Source organism: Coregonus clupeaformis, chromosome 24 (genome assembly GCF_020615455.1).
Source record: "Coregonus clupeaformis isolate EN_2021a chromosome 24, ASM2061545v1, whole genome shotgun sequence".
Taxonomy (NCBI): Eukaryota; Metazoa; Chordata; class Actinopteri; order Salmoniformes; family Salmonidae; genus Coregonus; species Coregonus clupeaformis.
In genome coordinates, this window is record NC_059215.1 from 61089894 (window position 1) to 61105382 (window position 15489).

Sequence of the window (15489 nt, forward strand, 5' to 3'; positions counted from 1 at the left end):
TGGGTCTGGCCACAATACTTTGTCCACATCACAAGATACGTTTTCTCTTGCCAAACATCGAGGGAAGTGTCTCCTAGCATGGCGTATCCAAACTTGGACAGAGGCAACCTCTGTGTCCCCACATGCGTCCTCCATTGCCTGGAGAAGCGGCATGCGGGCATAGGGTTGGCGATCATACACTTTCCAGCGCCAGGCTGAGAAGAATTTCTCTATGGGATTTAGAAAAGGTGAATATGGGGGTAGGTACAAAACTACAAATTGTGGATGGGTGGCAAACCAGTTTTGGACCAGAACAGCCCGGGGAAAAATAACATTGTCCCATATAACCACAAATCTAGCAGGCTCCTGATCTGGATCAGGGACAAGCATTGAGTAAATTGCATCCAGAAAAGTGAGCATATGGCCGGTGTTGTACGGACCCAGTGTGGCATTGTGATGGAGGACCCCGTTTTGAGTGATGGCAGCACACATAGTTATATTACCCCCACGCTGTCCAGGGACATTGGTAATTGCCCTCTGTCCTATTACATTTCTTCCGCGGCGCCTGGTTTTGGTGAGGTTGAAGCCAACCTCATCCACATAAATAAATTAATGGCGAATTACATGGGCATCCATCTCCAATACTCTCTGTAACAGACAAAAGGATATACAGATGAGTAAATATGGTATGTCTGAAGTACTGGAAATATGGTGTCATTATTCAAGATAGGCTCTCTTATCTTTCGAATCCTAATTGCATTGTTGGCCAAAACCATACTTATAATTGCAGTCTCTTGTACATCTGTAAACAAGCGTCCTCGTCCTCCATGATGTCTTTGCCTTTCCACTCTGTACAGAATTCAAACACAGTATGTGTTCAGCATAGGAACTGTAAACAATGTACAAAAAAATGTAGTACAGCATGATAACCAACCTCATTCATTCAATGCAGTGCAGTAACTGGATGGCTTAGAGTTACAAATGTTTATGCAATACTATGCAGTCATAAGTATTTTACAGTACATTACTGTAATGCTAAAATAGTCATTAGGTAGTTGCATACTTGTTCTCATTTCTGAAGGTTCGAATTATGGACGCCACTGTAAATCGACTCAAGTTGGGCTGGACTCTCAGTCCAGCCTCTCTCATGGTCAAACCGTGGTTGATCACATGATCAACAAGTGTTGCTCTAATCTCATCAGAGATGGCTCTCCTTCCTTCTCTTCTTTGCCCTCGTCCTCTTCTTCCTCTTCCTCTTCCTCTTCCTTCTACTCCTCCTCCTCCTCTTCCAACTCTTCGTCTTTGAATTTGTCCTCGTTGTTGTCCCCTGCCTCGCCCTCCTACTCCTCTTGCTCTCTGTCCATTGTTGGCATCCATTGTTCAAAACAGGTAATCTGACCTTTGACCTATTTATAGGCCTATACTACAGTAAAGCAGTGATTGGCACATGTGAGGAGTGTGTGTGTGACCTGGTGAATAAGTGTAGCATTTTGATTGGTTGTGTTTGGAAAAGGAAAGCAAGTCACTTCCTGTTAGATTTTTGTGTTTTAGGTTTTTGTGTTTTAGTGGTCCTCTGTAGCTCAGCTGGTAGAGCACGGCGCTTGTAACGCCAAGGTAGTGGGTTCGATCCCCGGGACCACCCATACACAAAAATGTATGCACGCATGACTGTAAGTCGCTTTGGATAAAAGCGTCTGCTAAATGGCATATTATTATTATTAGGTAGAGAATTGTGTGTAGTGTTTTGAAAAAAGTGTTTTATGCAATTGACAACTGAGTCAAAGGCTTAGAAATAGCTAATGGTTTTGGAGATTTGGTTTGTAGTTTTTCACTTTGAGTGAGAGGTTTCAAAAATCGTGTGACATGAAAAGATTTTGTGTGTAAGCAGTTGGAAAAAACTGTAATATAAGAGTTGAGAGGCAAAACACAACATTAACTGTGAATACCAACCAATGGAAAACAACTTTCTCTAAGTCTTTGCCAATTGAGGTTGAGGTTAGGAAAGAGATGAATGATTCTCAGTTGTAAACATTAATGGTTTCAGAAGGGAATCTCCTCGGAAATCACATCATAAAGCTTGTAAGACTGGAAAACATGGTATGGTAAAGAAGTTATTTCATTTTTTTCCTCATGTAAGTCGAACAGATGAAATATGTACAAGTGTGTGTGTGTGTGTGTGTGTGTGTGTGTGTGTGTGTGTGTGTGTGTGTGTGTAATGCAGTGTTCGTCAAGCAGGACAGACAAGTGTCTACAAGGCACTAGCTGGCCACTACAAGACAAGAGCCCGTGTTCACTCTGTGTCCATTCCACTCCCACATCAAACCGGACAGGAAGCAGAAAGCTATAGAGGTTAGAGGTAAACATCTGTCTCTCAGCGAGGCTTCCCAACCTCCAGCCGGGGGGCGAGAGCCTCTCTCTGTGATCTGGCAGCGCACGTGGCTATGAGCTCTGAGATGTGACCGTGAGCCAACACACCTGCTGCACGGCATGCTGGGCCATGGGCGCTTCAGCCACGCCCCCGTCAGGTCTGGTCCAGTCCGCGGCCAGTTGGACACTAAACTACACATCTACAGTATCAGCTGGGCCTATGGCCTCATCTGGTCTGGGCCATGGTGGACACTAGGCTAGGTTACACATGCATCTACAGTATCAAACACAGGCCAAGACTTTTCTATTAAAACCACTTGTTTTGGCTCTATAAATTCCCACTGTGGGCCAGTGGCTTTATGGTTGAGGAAACCATGATTCACCAACACCACTTAAAAAGCAGAAGCATAATTTCCTTCCTCCCCTCTTTGTCTAAATATGTGTAATTGGTTTTCATTAAAACCCAATATCCAAAAGCATGTTAATGCTATGTATAACAAACCTATTGAGAAGCTTTCTCTGGACGAGGCATACAGTACAGTAGGTCTGTTAGTGCCATCTACTGGCGTTAGCAGGAAGTGCATTAATGGCGTATGTGCCTCACCGTCCCTCATGGTGTATGTGCCTCACCATCTCTCATCATTAATGGTGTATGTGTCTCACCCTCCCTCAGCATTAATGGTGTATGTGCCTCACCCTCCCTCATCATTAATGGTGTATGTGCCTCACCCTCCCTCATCATTAATGGTGTATGTGCCTCAGCCTCCCTCAACGGCCTCATATGAACCTGTTATTCCACATGACGGTCCAATCTGCCAGGGGATTAGTCAGAACACAACACTGTATCACTCTAGACAGAGAAAGAGACAATAGATGCTGCATCACGCTAGCTAAACAGACAGAGAGAGAGAGCGAGAGAGAGAGAACAGATAGCCTACTCACGGTCTCAAATCCTCTGTGAGGGTGATCAGGGAAGCCAGCAGGCTTTGCGACTTTGAACTCATCCAACATCAAGAAAGGATCCAGGTTCTTCAGCTGAAATAAATGGATGGACAAGATATCAACCTACCATGTCATAATAAGTGGTTTAGTTCGGTATTGTAATAGGACGATATTATTAAACATGCTAAACTAAGCAGATGTAACTTACCTCCTTTCTTCCTATACTCCTGCGGACACGGGCTCCCATACCTTCTGCCTGCTCCACACTCAAAACTGTCTTCACAACTCTTCTTATCCTCATTGTAGAGGATAGGGTTATTACCCAGTAGTACCTTATTTATTATGGTACACCTTGAACAGAAATACTGAAGAATAAGGGAAAAATAACTGCATTGAATATAGCCTAAACCTTCAAATACCCACCATTATTGTTCAATGTCAATACCCAAACACCACGTCAATACCAAACACCATAACGAGTGTTATTAGATGTTACAATATTACTTATTTTGCTAATACCTTTATTGGGATAATATGGAGTAAAAAGACAACATGACAGAACAATAACAGCATCGGTCTCTAGATAGGATACATGAAGTTTAGCGGACTAAACTCCACTCCATGGTGAAGGAAAACTTTAGTCCGATACATGAAACTTTAATGTCACTAACCTGGCAGAAGTTGGATGTGGAGTCAACGAGACTAATTTACTCAGAATAACAACTACAATCAGACAAGCATGTAATGTAGGCTATCAAATCCTCCAAGTGTGTAGGCAACAACAGAATTACAAGGCTATCATCTTCCAAGCGCAGTCATTTGTTTTCGTGGTTGCCAGCCCCGCCCCTGTCGCGCAGGTACGGACATGAAGGGCGTGGCTTAACCGCGAGGGATTCGTTTGAAGAAAGAAAAGAGGGGGGAGGCAGCTGAATCCATGATCTATGCGTAAATATCCCTTTAATCATAACCACATCAGCCCGTGCATCTGTTGAATATAATCTTCGGTCTGTGTTCTCTCCACGGTGGTTTGTGTCCCTGTCCCTTCGTCTCCACTCTGGCTGTGCTGGGATACAATGTCCTTCGCGATGCGCGCGCTTGCCGCCTGTCCTCCTGCCAGATTCAGCGCGTGCGGACCAACCTGTTCGTGATAACAAAGACGAGAATACAGCTGAGTCACACTGACTGTACAGTAGTCAAACCAACTGACTGAGTCACACTGACTGTACAGTAGTCAAACCAACTGACTGAGTCACACTGACTGTACAGTAGTCAAACCAACTGACTGAGTCACACTGACTGTACAGTAGTCAAACCAACTGACTGAGTCACACTGACTTGACAGTAGTCAAGAGTGGGCTACACATAACCAACTGACTCGATCGACTGTGGACATTGATAATAGGCACACCAAGTACCCTAGAAAAGAGATTCTCACGTAGGCCTACGCCCTTTACAGACATGTTTAGTAGGTATTTGCAGTCTATATTTCAGGGCCTATAAAGAAAATAAAAGTTTATAAACATATCAAAAGGCTATCCCTCCTCTCCTGCGTTTTTGCCAACACTCCATTGGGTTATCCCACCACACCAAACCCAGAAGAGCGACTTTTATTTGAATCCTTATGGGCTTTTTTCTTTAGATGTGTCTGTCAATTCTTTGACAAATTCCCTGCCATGTGAATGAAATATTCTCCCTCTGACGTTCCATTCTATAATTTTCTACAAAATGTTTTCATTGTGTGATTGGCAAAAAATACCTGAAGTGCTGCGTACTGTCCCATCAGGTACAGAGGACAGCCTGGAGCCCACTGCAAGCTCTCAGATATACAAGGCCAGCCATCCAGGACCTACAGGTGAGACAGGTTGTAATTAGACTTGGATCGAGTGCAGGTAACTGTAGGAGAGTAGTATAATATAGTATAGTCGTAGCCCATAATACAGTAGTATAGTAGAATCCTATAGTATAGTAGTATAGTAGTATACTAGTATTGTAGTGTAGTATAGTATATTAGTATAGTGTAGTAGTATAGTAATTTTGTGGACACTGATTATATTAAAGATACATAAAAGATCCTTGCAGAGGTTGAGATATGATATGATAGCAGCACACCTGAATAGGGAATTCCTTGATGACCGAAGAGAGCATAGGGTCTTGATTGACGTCCAGTTTACATCCTGTAGCCAGCCATATCCTGTCCCCAGTCCAGGACTCACAGCCATTCTGTCCACACAGCAACAGTCTCCACACCTGGCTTTCATAGCACCACTTAGCTTCAGTCACCTGTAGAACACAACAGGTCATGAATTCATAACCACGGTTCACCTGAAAACCTTGGCTCTATGTTTTTTTTTTTATGTTCAAACTGAAAGGGGGGGGCAATAGCAGTAGAGAGGGTGGACAGGGGTTGTGTGTGCCTGGGGGTCGCAGTAGTATTAATATTATTTATATCTATTTACCTAGCAGTATTATTCTAACTAGTAGTATTACAATATTATAATTATTTTTGTACCTGGCAGTATGCTCGGACAGCCAGCTGTCCAGTCTGGATGTAGGGCTGCAGAGCTGCGTAGGCCTCAGGTGTAACTGCCCCTCCCTTCCTGGCCTGTCTGATCATGGCCAGTCTCCTATGCAGGCTGCTCTCGTTGTAGAACTGACGCAGGTAGGCCAGGCCGTCCATCTTGATACCATGCTCCACATGGGAGTAACGCCCCACCAGGCTTTCCACGTCCCCCACATCAAACTGCTTCAGCTGGGGGAGAGGACCGAGGCAGAGGGGCTTGGTGTTGGAGATCATGGTCAACTACTCTGACTATAACAGACTCTTAACATCAAACTATTTCAGCTATTTCCACCACTACCATCATCACCACCACCACCACCATCATTACCATCATCATCATCTCCACCATCATCATTACCATCATCACCACCACCACCATCATTACCATCATCATTATTACCACCACCACCATCATCATCACTACCATCTTCATCACCATCATCACCACCACCACCACCACCACCATCATCACCACCACTACCATCATCATCACTACCATCATCATCACCACCACCATCATCATCATCATAATCACCATCATAATCATCATCATCATCTTTATCTTTCTGTATCCCTGGTGATGCACCACTTCCTGAGGGGTCCACCACTTGTTTGATGCTGGAGAGCATGGTTGTCTAATCTGTCTATAATGTCAAACTGCGTCAGCTGGGAATGGGAACACACACAGGTAGAGAGGGCCAGTGCTGGAGGGGGATCCTCTGCCCATCTGACAGTTCAACAGATGAGGACGGAGAGATGGTGAGGTGGCGTCATCCCTAGGGTGCTTCACATTGGTAGTGGAAGAGGTGAGTTACCCCGTTACTATGTAAAGCGCTTTGAGCACTGGAAAAGTACTATTTAAAAAATCCTATCAATTATTATCATCTTTATCTTTCTGTACCCCTGGTGAGGCTGAAGAAGAGAGACATGTAGAGTTGAAGTCGGAAGTTTACATACACCTTAGCCAAATACATTTAAACTAAGTTTTTCACAATTCCTGACATTTAATCCTAGTAAAAATTCCCTGTTTTAGGTCAGTTAGGATCACAACTTTATTTTAAGAATGTGAAATGTCAGAATAATAGTAGAGAGAATTATTTATTTCAGCTTTTATTTCTTTCATCACATTCCCAGTGGGTCAGAAGTTTACATGCACTCAATTAGTATTTGGTAGCATTGCCTTTAAATTGTTTAACTTGGGTAAAACGTTTTGGGTAGCCTTCCACAAGCTTCCCACAATAAGTTGGGTGAATGTTGGCCTTTTCCTCCTGACAGAGCTGGTGTAACTGAGTCAGGTTTGTAGGCCTCCTTGCTCGCACACGCTTTTTCAGTTCTGCCCACAAATGTTCTATAGGATTGAGGTCAGGGCTTTGTGATGGCCACTCCAATACCTTGACTATGTTGTCCTTAAGCCATTTTGCCACAACTTTGGAAGTATGCTTGGGGTCATTGTCCATTTGGAAGACCCATTTGCGACCAAGCTTTAACTTCCTGACTGATGTCTTGAGATGTTGCTTCAATATATCCACATCATTTTCCTTCCTCATGATGCCATCTATTTTGTGAAGTGCACCAGTCCCTCCTGCAGCAAAGCACTCCCACAGCATGATGCTGCCACCTCGTGCTTCACGTTTGGGATGGTGTTCTTCGGCTTGCAAGCACCCCCTTTTGCCTCCAAACATAACGATGGTCATTATAGCCAAACAGTTCTATTTTTGTTTAATCAGACCAGAGGACATTTCTCCAAAGAGTAAGATCTTTGTCCCCATGTGCAGTTGCAAACCGTAGTCTGGGTTTTTTATGGCGGTTTTGGAGCAGTGGCTTCTTCCTTGCTGAGCGGCCTTTCAGGTTATGTCGATATAGGACTCGTTTTACTGTGAATATAGATACTTTTGTACCTGTTTCCTCCAGCATCTTCACAAGGTCCTTTGCTGTTGTTCTGGGATTTATTTGCACTTTTCGCACCAAAGTACGTTCATCTCTAGGAGACAGAACGCGTCTCCTTCCTGAGCGGTATGACGGCTGCGTGGTCAAACTAGTGGAGGTCTACAATTTCTTTTCTGAGGTCTTGGCTGATTTCTTTTGATTTTCCCATGATGTCAAGCATAGAGGCACTGAGTTTGAAGGTAGGCCTTGAAATACATCCACAGGTACACCTCCAATTGACTCAAATGATGTCAATTAGCCTATCAGAAGCTTCTAAAGCCATGACATAATTTCCTGGAATTTTCCAAGCTGTTTAAAGGCACAGTCAACTTAGTGTATGTAAACTTCTGACCCACTGGAATTGTGATACAGTGAATTATAAGTGAAATAATCTGTCTGTAAACAATTGTTGGAAAAATTACTTGTGTCATGCACAAAGTAGATGTCCTAACCGACTTGCCAAAACTATAGTTTGTTAACAAGAAATTTGTGGAGTGGTTGAAAAACTAGTTTTAATGACTCCAACCTAAGTGTATGTAAACTTCCGACTTCAACTGTATGTGGGGTTGTGCTGGATACCTGTGCACCACATCCTGTTCAAGCTAGATACACCACTTCCTGAGTTTCTCTAGGTCAACCACTAGCTATAAAAGTCTAGTGGAAAAAGGAGTGGCTTAAATGAATAGAAATGACTGTTATAAAAAGAGGAAAGAAAGTGAGGTAGTGTTGTTGTGGCATCCTGCATGTTGCAGTTGTTTGCATTCGAGACGCCACAGTACAAGAGAAGACCTGCTGGAGACATTGATGCTGAAGATCTGCTAGACTTGTGAGTGACTGTGGTAGCGCTACATACAAGCTGGGGAGCTAGTAATGCATGTTACCCTTTACTAAAGGGGTTGTGTGGACGTGTCTCCAACTGGAACATCAACAACTTATTTTCACATTTTCCCAGGTAATTTCTGTGAATATGAGCCAATCTCACTGAATGGTGTGTTCAGACTGATAGTGCAGCCTTAGTTTCCCCCGACTGTAGATCACTGTAATGCACAAAGGAATATGTTAGCAAACTGACTCAGACAGCCCAGTCTGGAAATGGGATGTGTTTGAAGAGTATATTGTTTAAAACAATATGTCTTAAAATGAACCAAATCAAAAAGGGTACTTTTGAGATATTAATAATATTCGTTTTAATGTTGAATAAATTCATGTGTAAAAAGGTTTTGCACAATATTGCCATACTCCATATTTTAGAGCACACTGTAAGAGTATAATGGCACCAAGATGTCGTCTGTATCATGTACGTTCACAGATCATAGGGTCTGTATCATGTACGTTCACAGATCATAGAGTCTGTATCATGTACGTTCACAGATCATATAGTCTGTATCATGTACGTTCACAGATCATAGAGTCTGTATCATGTACGTTCACAGATCATAGAGTCTGTATCATGTACGTTCACAGATCATAAGGTCTTACAGGAGGCATGTATAGGTCTAAGAAGGGCCTAAAATGGCCACTTTCATCATATGATTTTCAAAACAATGGTTTGTGTAAAAAGCATGTCAAACTTCCTTGATCCTCCCAATGAAGTTTCTATGTGAGAATTTCCAGAACGATCAAGTTTCCACTTCGGGAGGAAGGAAAGATAATTGGGCCATGGCCATAGAGCTAAACAGAAACAGACCTGTAAGTGTTTGCGCATCACCCAGGTCACATGACTGGCTCCTTGCTGCAGAGCGATGGAGATGATGTGAGCGCTGGTCAGGCCTCCACCAACCACCACCACCCTCTGGCCAGGCTCACACACCACATAGGGACCTGCTGGATGGAGACAGAGTTAGTGACACCATGTAGGGTCCTGCTGGATGGAGACAGAGTTAGTGACACCATGCAGGGTCCTGCTAGATGGAGACAGAGTTAGTGACACCATGCAGGGTCCTGCTGGATGGAGACAGAGTTAGTGACACCATGCAAGGTCCTGCTAGATGGAGACAGAGTTAGTGACACCATGCAGGGACCTGCTAGATGGAGACAGAGTTAGCGACACCATGCAGGGATCTGCTAGAAGGAGACAGAGTTAGTGACACCATGCAAGGTCCTGCTAGATGGAGACAAGGTCCTGCTAGATGGAGACAAAGTTAGTGACACCATGCAAGGTCCTGCTAGATGGAGACAGAGTTAGTGACACCATGCAAGGTCCTGCTAGATGGAGACAGAGTTAGTGACACCATGCAAGGTACCTGCTAGATGGAGACATAATTAGTGACACCATGCAGGAACCTGCTAGATGGAGATAAGGTCCTGCTAGATGGAGACAGAGTTAGTGACACCATGCAAGGTACCTGCTAGATGGAGACAGAGTTAGTGACACCATGCAGGAACCTGCTAGATGGAGACAGAGTTAGTGACACCATGCAGGGTCCTGCTAGATGGAGACAAGGTCCTGCTAGATGGAGACAGAGTTAGTGACACCATGCAGGGTCCTGCTAGATGGAGACATAATTAGTGACACCATGCAGGGTCCTGCTAGATGGAGACAGAGTTAGTGACACCATGCAAGGTCCTGCTAGATGGAGACAGAGTTAGCGACACCATGCAGGGATCTGCTAGAAGGAGACAGAGTTAGTGACACCATGCAAGGTCCTGCTAGATGGAGACAAGGTCCTGCTAGATGGAGACAAAGTTAGTGACACCATGCAAGGTCCTGCTAGATGGAGACAGAGTTAGTGACACCATGCAAGGTCCTGCTAGATGGAGACAGAGTTAGTGACACCATGCAAGGTACCTGCTAGATGGAGACATAATTAGTGACACCATGCAGGAACCTGCTAGATGGAGATAAGGTCCTGCTAGATGGAGACAGAGTTAGTGACACCATGCAAGGTACCTGCTAGATGGAGACAGAGTTAGTGACACCATGCAGGAACCTGCTAGATGGAGACAGAGTTAGTGACACCATGCAGGGTCCTGCTAGATGGAGACAAGGTCCTGCTAGATGGAGACAGAGTTAGTGACACCATGCAGGAACCTGCTGGATGGAGACAGAGTTAGTGACACCATGCAAGGTACCTGCTAGATGGAGACAGAGTTAGTGACACCATGCAGGAACCTGCTAGATGGAGACAGAGTTAGTGACACCATGCAGGGTCCTGCTAGATGGAGACATAATTAGTGACACCATGCAGGGTCCTGCTAGATGGAGACAGAGTTAGTGACACCATGCAAGGTCCTGCTAGATGGAGACAGAGTTAGCGACACCATGCAGGGATCTGCTAGAAGGAGACAGAGTTAGTGACACCATGCAAGGTCCTGCTAGATGGAGACAAGGTCCTGCTAGATGGAGACAAAGTTAGTGACACCATGCAAGGTCCTGCTAGATGGAGACAGAGTTAGTGACACCATGCAAGGTCCTGCTAGATGGAGACAGAGTTAGTGACACCATGCAAGGTACCTGCTAGATGGAGACATAATTAGTGACACCATGCAGGAACCTGCTAGATGGAGATAAGGTCCTGCTAGATGGAGACAGAGTTAGTGACACCATGCAAGGTACCTGCTAGATGGAGACAGAGTTAGTGACACCATGCAGGAACCTGCTAGATGGAGACAGAGTTAGTGACACCATGCAGGGTCCTGCTAGATGGAGACAAGGTCCTGCTAGATGGAGACAGAGTTAGTGACACCATGCAGGAACCTGCTAGATGGAGACATAATTAGTGACACCATGCAGGAACCTGCTAGATGGAGATAAGGTCCTGCTGGATGGAGACAGAGTTAGTGACACCATGCAAGGTACCTGCTAGATGGAGACAGAGTTAGTGACACCATGCAGGAACCTGCTAGATGGAGACAGAGTTAGTGACACCATGCAGGGTCCTGCTAGATGGAGACATAATTAGTGGCACCATGCAGGGTCCTGCTAGATGGAGACAGAGTTAGTGACACCATGCAGGGTCCTGCTGGATGGAGACAGAGTTAGTGACACCATGCAAGGTACCTGCTAGATGGAGACAGAGTTAGTGACACCATGCAAGGTCCTGCTAGATGGAGACAGAGTTAGTGAATCCAGAAAAAGATCGCCCAACACAAATAAGTACTAAGTAAATAAGTGAATTTGTACATATGATCACTCAAACAGATGCCTAGTCAGTGTGATATTATAGTATTGCAGCGTTTGGCTTGACAGCAGGTAATGGCCGGCAGGGGATGTAGCTCAGTTGGTAGAGCATGGCATTTGCAACGCCAGGGTTGTGGGTTCGATAAAATAATGTATGTGCTAACTGTAAGTCGCTCTGGATAAGAGCGTCTGCTAAATGACTAAAATGTAAAATGTAAATGTAATGTAATGTCACCTCTACACCAGGTGCATTATAGTACAGTGTCATGTAATGTCACCTCTACACCAGGAGAGGGCATTAGGGTACAGTATCATCTGGAGACTTATGGTCCATCTATACAGATGTGTTACTTCTATAGCTTTCAATACCAGAGGATACTCATCTCAACCTACCTGATGAGAAAGAAGAAGAACTCTCTTCCTGTTCCTGGTTCTGGCTTCCTGGTTCCTGTTGCCGTGCTGACCGTGAGGCGGGGTGGTGGTGCATGAGCTGCACGGTGTGCTGCAGGCGTTCCTCAGGGTAGCTCTCCGCTATGGACGACACCCAGGAAGGAATGTTGGCCATATGGGCACGGGTCGGCCCGGTCGCCATGACTACCCGCTGCGCCTCGAGAACGTCCCCATTCTGAAGGAACACCCTGAATGACGTCACAATTCCTTCAGACATCACAGGGGTCAGTCTGTCCACTGTGCCCTTTGTCAGGACACTGTCCAGGCCATATTTGTCCACCTGGATTGAGTATTGTCGTTGTATAGTTATTTTGTTCAGGGGGATTTGTGTTGATGGCTTTTACACTAATAGAGTATATGCACACACATATTACATGATATATCACAAGTTCATAGATTTAAATGAACAACTATATGAGTCCTACAATGTAGCAAGCATTCACCGTAACACTCACATTCACAATCATTAGTAGTAATCAAGTGTATTAGTGCAGGTCTGGAACAAAACCCAGTAGCTGTCCAGGAGGAGGGTTTGTTGGCCACTCCCAGTTAAGGCCCAAGTCCTATTTGTGTCACACAGAGAAGCATCACTGTTATTGCACACACTGGTGTAGTGGAGGGACTAATGTAGGATATTTAGTATAGTGCTGGGTTGGGGTCAATTCCATTTAAATTCCAATTGGAATTTCAGTTTTCTTCCTGAATTGACTGAATTGAAATGGAATTCACCCCAACCATGCCTTTTCACTTCAACTCAACTCAAGCCACGGCCAGCGTGCATCTCCATCTCCGACCTGCTGTCTGAAGAAGTCCACACTGAGCCTGGTGCCTGGCAGGCTAAAGTACAGGCTCTTCTGCAGGCCTCTGTTGCTGCTCAGTCTCCTCCTGTCCTTCTTGCCCAGGCGCATGTCGTTGAAGAAGGCGTTCTCATCCAGAATTAAGGTGTGGTCAGGGAGGCAGTGTAGCTCCGCTGTCCGATCGTTCTCCAGGACAAACTCCTGCAAAGCCCTCTGGGGGAAACCAACACAAAGGGATTATAAGCAAAAACAAGTACACTTCCTGAATTGACTGGATTGAAAACTGACTTGACCCCCAACCCGCGTTGTCCAGAAGGAACCGTTCATTCGACCCTACTGCAGGGACCATCACCTTATTGAGTGGGTCTGTGTGCACCAGGGTGTGTGAGCGGAGGTGAGGGATGTTGAGTGCTCTGAACTGGCTCTCCCACAGCGAGGTCCATTCTCCGTATGAGTCCACCACTTTGAAGGCCAGCGGAGGGCAGGATGAGACTGACTGTGGGTCTGGAGTGGCCTGCTCCTCGGGCTCGGCTGGCTGCTGTCCTGGGAGATATTAGAGACCTGTCAACCAGATAGCATCACCAGCAGCATGGTGTGAACTGGAGAGACTACAATACAGTCTATAACATGTCTACTTCATGGGCCATTTTCCTGGATGCAAATTAAGCCTACACCTTCAACCTTGACTAAAAAGCACTTCAATGGAGATTTGCTTTTTAGTCTAGAGACTGGGTCTGGGCCCGGCCTGGAGCGTCCTGCTCCTCAGATGGCTGTTGTCCTGGGGATGGGGAGACATTAGAGGCCTGTCAAAAACAGACAGCACTAACAGCATGCTGTACAGTATATGTGTAGAGAGATTAGAGAGGAATGTCTCTCCTAACTGAAATCAAGAAAGGCCAGGATGTGAGGAAAAACATCTGTGTGTGTCTACTTTGTGGGCTGACCCAAATCACACCGAGGCGTACCCTCTGACTAAAAAACACTTTTAATAATGATTCACTCTTTAGTCTGGGAATAGGCTAAATCTGGGCCCTTTATGAAAAATGAATGTAAAAACATTGAGCTGTAGTGTAGTTAGCCTCACTGGTAGCTCCTCCTCTCTTGGTCTTAGAGCGGCTGGTCTTGGCCCTGCCCTGGCTGAGCTGTACCCCCTGGAGGATGTCTGTGTTGGGGGGAGGTGGGGACAGGGCCCGGTCTGGACAGGACAGCAGGGTGGCCAGGGTCAGGGCATGGGGCCCTCCACCTATTATCAGGACGTCCAACATCACACGGCTGGCATGAGACACACACGCACAAAGAAAAGTAAAACATTCAAAATCAAATTTAAAAAACATCCTAATCCTTGGTAAACAACAGGTGTGGACTAACAGTGACATGCTGACTTACAGGTCTTTCCCAACAACACAGAGAGAAAGAAAACAGAGAAATCATAGAAAGATAATAACAGGAGGAATAAATCCATAATGACTAACGATAACTTAGCTATATACACGGGGTACCAGTACCTAGTCCATGTGCAGGGGAACGAGGTCATTCAGGTAGATATGTACATATAGGTAGGGGTAAAGTGACTAGTCAACAGGATAGATAATAAACAGTAGCAGCAGCGTATGTGATGAGTCTAAAGAGTTAGTGTAAAAAGGGTCAATGCAGATAGTCCTGGTAGCTATTTGGTTAACTATTTAACTAACTATTTAGCAGTCTTATGGCTTCCGGGTAGAAGCAGTTCATATAATACACACACACACACACATATGAAGGCATGCACACACACACATGGTCAATCTCTAACTCTCCACCGCGAAGCACAACCGAGCAAAACAGTGAGACTTTTTGAAACCACTAAACCTCTTCCGTTCAGGAAGCTGTGGCAGTTTAACTTGTCTATTGCTGTCAGTATAATAAAGATAATTCTGATTTCATTAGCTGCCTAGTGCCTACACTACACGCCAACTGCTTCAGATACGTTTTCACTTACCGTAGGCTACTGAGTCATTTAGCCACCTAAAAAGTACCAAGCCAAAGTAAACACATAACAGTACCTCATTGAGCTTTCAGTATCTGTCAACTCAGTTTTTCAAACACAAAAACAAAACACAAAACACAGTACCTTATTAAAAGATTCCAGTATCTGTCAATTAAGTTTGTCAAAATACGCAAAGCCTCTAACAGTCACAGTGTGTCAACAATAAACAGTCAATTTATACTAAGGCTGAAAACACCTAAGGCTGAAAACAATTTATACTAAGGCTGAAAACACCTAAGGCTGAAAACAATTTATAGTAAGGCTGAAAACAACAAATACTAAGGCTGAAAATGGTGGTAGTTGGCCCACGGCTAGTCAGGCC

At 44.9% G+C, this 15489-nt stretch overlaps 2 protein-coding genes across 6 annotated transcripts in view; both read right to left on the reverse strand.

The window, feature by feature from the left end:
- The window catches only part of pir (pirin), a 19441-nt gene extending 15390 nt beyond the window's left edge, over window positions 1–4051 (reverse strand). Inside the window, exons 1-3 of one of the 2 annotated variants that reach the window (XM_041874631.2) lie at window positions 3960–4051; window positions 3497–3639; window positions 3289–3381 (exon numbers count right to left, since the gene is read on the reverse strand). In XM_041874631.2, coding sequence (XP_041730565.2) covers window positions 3289–3381; window positions 3497–3589 — 186 coding nt within the window. In that variant the 5' untranslated portion in view covers window positions 3590–3639; window positions 3960–4051. Of the gene's footprint in view, window positions 1–3288; window positions 3382–3496; window positions 3654–3959 lie in introns of both variants that reach the window. The other variant, XM_041874632.2, reaches the window with a different exon arrangement.
- On the reverse strand, window positions 3793–15489 carry zgc:113276 (uncharacterized protein LOC553748 homolog). Of its 4 annotated transcripts, XM_045207381.1 has the most exons (11): window positions 15252–15489; window positions 15120–15145; window positions 14226–14413; window positions 13494–13684; window positions 13139–13354; window positions 12288–12624; window positions 9462–9598; window positions 5798–6037; window positions 5398–5568; window positions 5045–5134; window positions 3793–4426 (listed from the first exon to the last, which is right to left on the reverse strand). In XM_045207381.1, the coding sequence occupies exons 3-11, from the start codon at window positions 14404–14406 to the stop codon at window positions 4250–4252; spliced, it is 1740 nt and encodes a 579-aa protein (XP_045063316.1). In that variant the 5' UTR covers window positions 14407–14413; window positions 15120–15145; window positions 15252–15489; the 3' UTR covers window positions 3793–4249. The 4 variants fall into 4 exon arrangements, with proteins under 4 accessions (XP_045063316.1, XP_045063317.1, XP_045063315.1 ...); XM_045207382.1 differs by lacking the exon at window positions 15120–15145; XM_045207380.1 differs by lacking the exons at window positions 15120–15145; window positions 15252–15489 and having other exon boundaries at window positions 9462–9595; window positions 14226–14743.

Coding starts and splice junctions, on each gene's coding strand:
- zgc:113276 (XM_045207379.1), bottom strand. CDS start 14,517: ATGTCACTGTTAGTCCACACCTGTTGTTTACCAAGGATTAGGATGTTT. Junction 12,625..13,138: donor TGGACTTCTTCAGACAGCAG/GTCGGAGATGGA, acceptor TACTCAATCCAG/GTGGACAAATATGGCCTGGA. Junction 6,038..9,461: donor TGATGCGCAAACACTTACAG/GTCTGTTTCTGT, acceptor CCTCTCCCCCAG/CTGAAGCAGTTTGATGTGGG.